The 1,980-nt window shown below is 36.7% G+C and overlaps 1 gene segment (V, D, J or C); it reads left to right on the top strand.

Moving 5' to 3' along the window:
- The first annotated feature begins 84 nt into the window (after positions 1-84).
- LOC126387249 (immunoglobulin heavy variable 3-30-3-like) lies at positions 85-618 on the top strand. The segment is given in 2 exon segments: positions 85-218; positions 283-618. Coding segments are annotated over 2 exon segments (363 nt in total).
- The last annotated feature ends 1,362 nt before the right edge of the window (positions 619-1,980 follow it).

Below are 1,980 nucleotides of genomic sequence, written 5' to 3' on the forward strand. Positions count from 1 at the left end.
TATGTTTAGTTAGACAAAAGCCTTAAAATAAAGATATATTTTGAGGAGAAATTAAACAGAGGACACTGTTCATTAAAAAGGAGGAGTCAATGCAAAACTGAGATATCTTCCACCTCTACTTATCTGACTGCAGAGAGGAGGACAGAGAACAGTGGACACACAGTTTAACATGATGGACTATAGGGCAGGACTGCTGCTTTTAACTATCTGCTGGGCAGGTGAAGGTTTTTGTTGATTACTATAAATTTGTTTCATGTCATGGTTTTCTTGCTGTCTTGACAGGTGTTGATGGTCAGACTCTGACAGAATCTGAACCAGTGATTAAAAGGCCTGGAGAATCTCACAGACTGACCTGTACAGCCTCTGGATTAGACATTAGCAGCTCTTGGATGGCCTGGATCAGGCAGGCTCCTGGAAAAGGACTGGAGTGGGTTGCTATTATTGAGTATGATAGTGACAACATCTACTACTCTCAGTCAGTCAAAGGCCGGTTCACCATCTCCAGAGACAACAGCAGACAGCAGGTGTATCTGCAGATGAACAGTCTGAAGACTGAAGATTCTGCTGTTTATTATTGTGCTCGAGAGCCACAGTGACTGGAGTTGGTTGAGCAGCTGTACAAAAACCTACAGTGCACTTCTTCTTTCAGGCTGTTAGAGCTGAAGCATTAAGTATTTTTTTACTATTCCTTTAAAATGTAATGCCGTATTTTCTGTATAATGTTATATCTGATGTTTTGTATTTCATGTTTTACATAACAAATATGTCATAAATAGAAAATAATAATAATGATAATAACCTGCACTGTACAAATNAGTGCACTTCTTCTTTCAGGCTGTTAGAGCCGAAGCATTAAGTATTTTTTTGTATTTCTATAAAATGTAATGCTGTATAATGTTATATCTGAGGTTTTGTATTTCATGTTTTACATAACAAATATGTCATAAATAGAAAATAATAATAATGATAATAACCTGCACTGTACAAATTAAAAAAGTGTTCTTGAGAAATACTATCACAAATCATTAAACATAAAAAAAACCCTAACACACACAATAAACATCACTCGTTCATAAAATGGCCAAAGACAGCACAAAAATCTGGTGGCTGAAATTAAACTACTGCAAATACTTTGCATTTCTACAAAATAAGACACAATAAAGTTATGTGGAACCTGAAGTGAATCAAAGTATGTGATAATAAAAAACAATGTTGCAGTTAATTTCACAAAATTAATTAAGTACAGAAAGTATGTAAATAGTATTGATAAGTGCTGTACATAGTATATACATGCTAATGCAACACATTTAGACACTGATAGTTTACAGTAGGCTTAAACAAAGTTAACAGTTGTTTAATTCATGTAAAGGCAGGGACATTTTCTAAATGTTACTGTTCAGTGTGTAATCAGGGACATTTTCTAAATGTTACTGTTCAGTGTGTAATACAGTTACATCACTGTGTAAAGCAGAGGTGATTTGTTGTCACTCTGCAGATATAATAACACTGAACAGACTCTTCTATTGGCTCCAGTTAGACCAACATTGATGCTTCATATGTTTGATTCTATGCAAACTCAGTGAGCTTCCCTGTTACTCAGCTATAAAAACATCACATCAGGCTGTCAGTGGAGTTCACAGTACATCAGTTTCAACATAAACCATGTTCTCTGTAGCTCTGCTGCTGCTGTTGGCAGCTGGATGTGAGTCTCTCTGGATTTGTCAAAGTCAACAGTTCTTTTGTTAATTTGATCATTTGTTACAAAACATTTTCTCTTTTTAACAGGTGTGAAGTGTCAACAGTTGACACAGCCAGCCTCTGTGCAGCCAGGTCAACGTCTGACCATCACCTGTCAGGTCTCGTATTCTATGGGCAGCTACTACACAGCTTGGATCAGACAGCCTGCAGGGAAAGAACTGGAGTGGATTGGAATGAGAGTTGGGTCAAGCACATACTACAAAGATTCACTGAAGAACAAGT

The sequence above is a fragment of the Epinephelus moara genome, unplaced genomic scaffold (genome assembly GCF_006386435.1).
Source record: "Epinephelus moara isolate mb unplaced genomic scaffold, YSFRI_EMoa_1.0 scaffold3094, whole genome shotgun sequence".
In the NCBI taxonomy this organism is placed as follows: Eukaryota; Metazoa; Chordata; class Actinopteri; order Perciformes; family Serranidae; genus Epinephelus; species Epinephelus moara.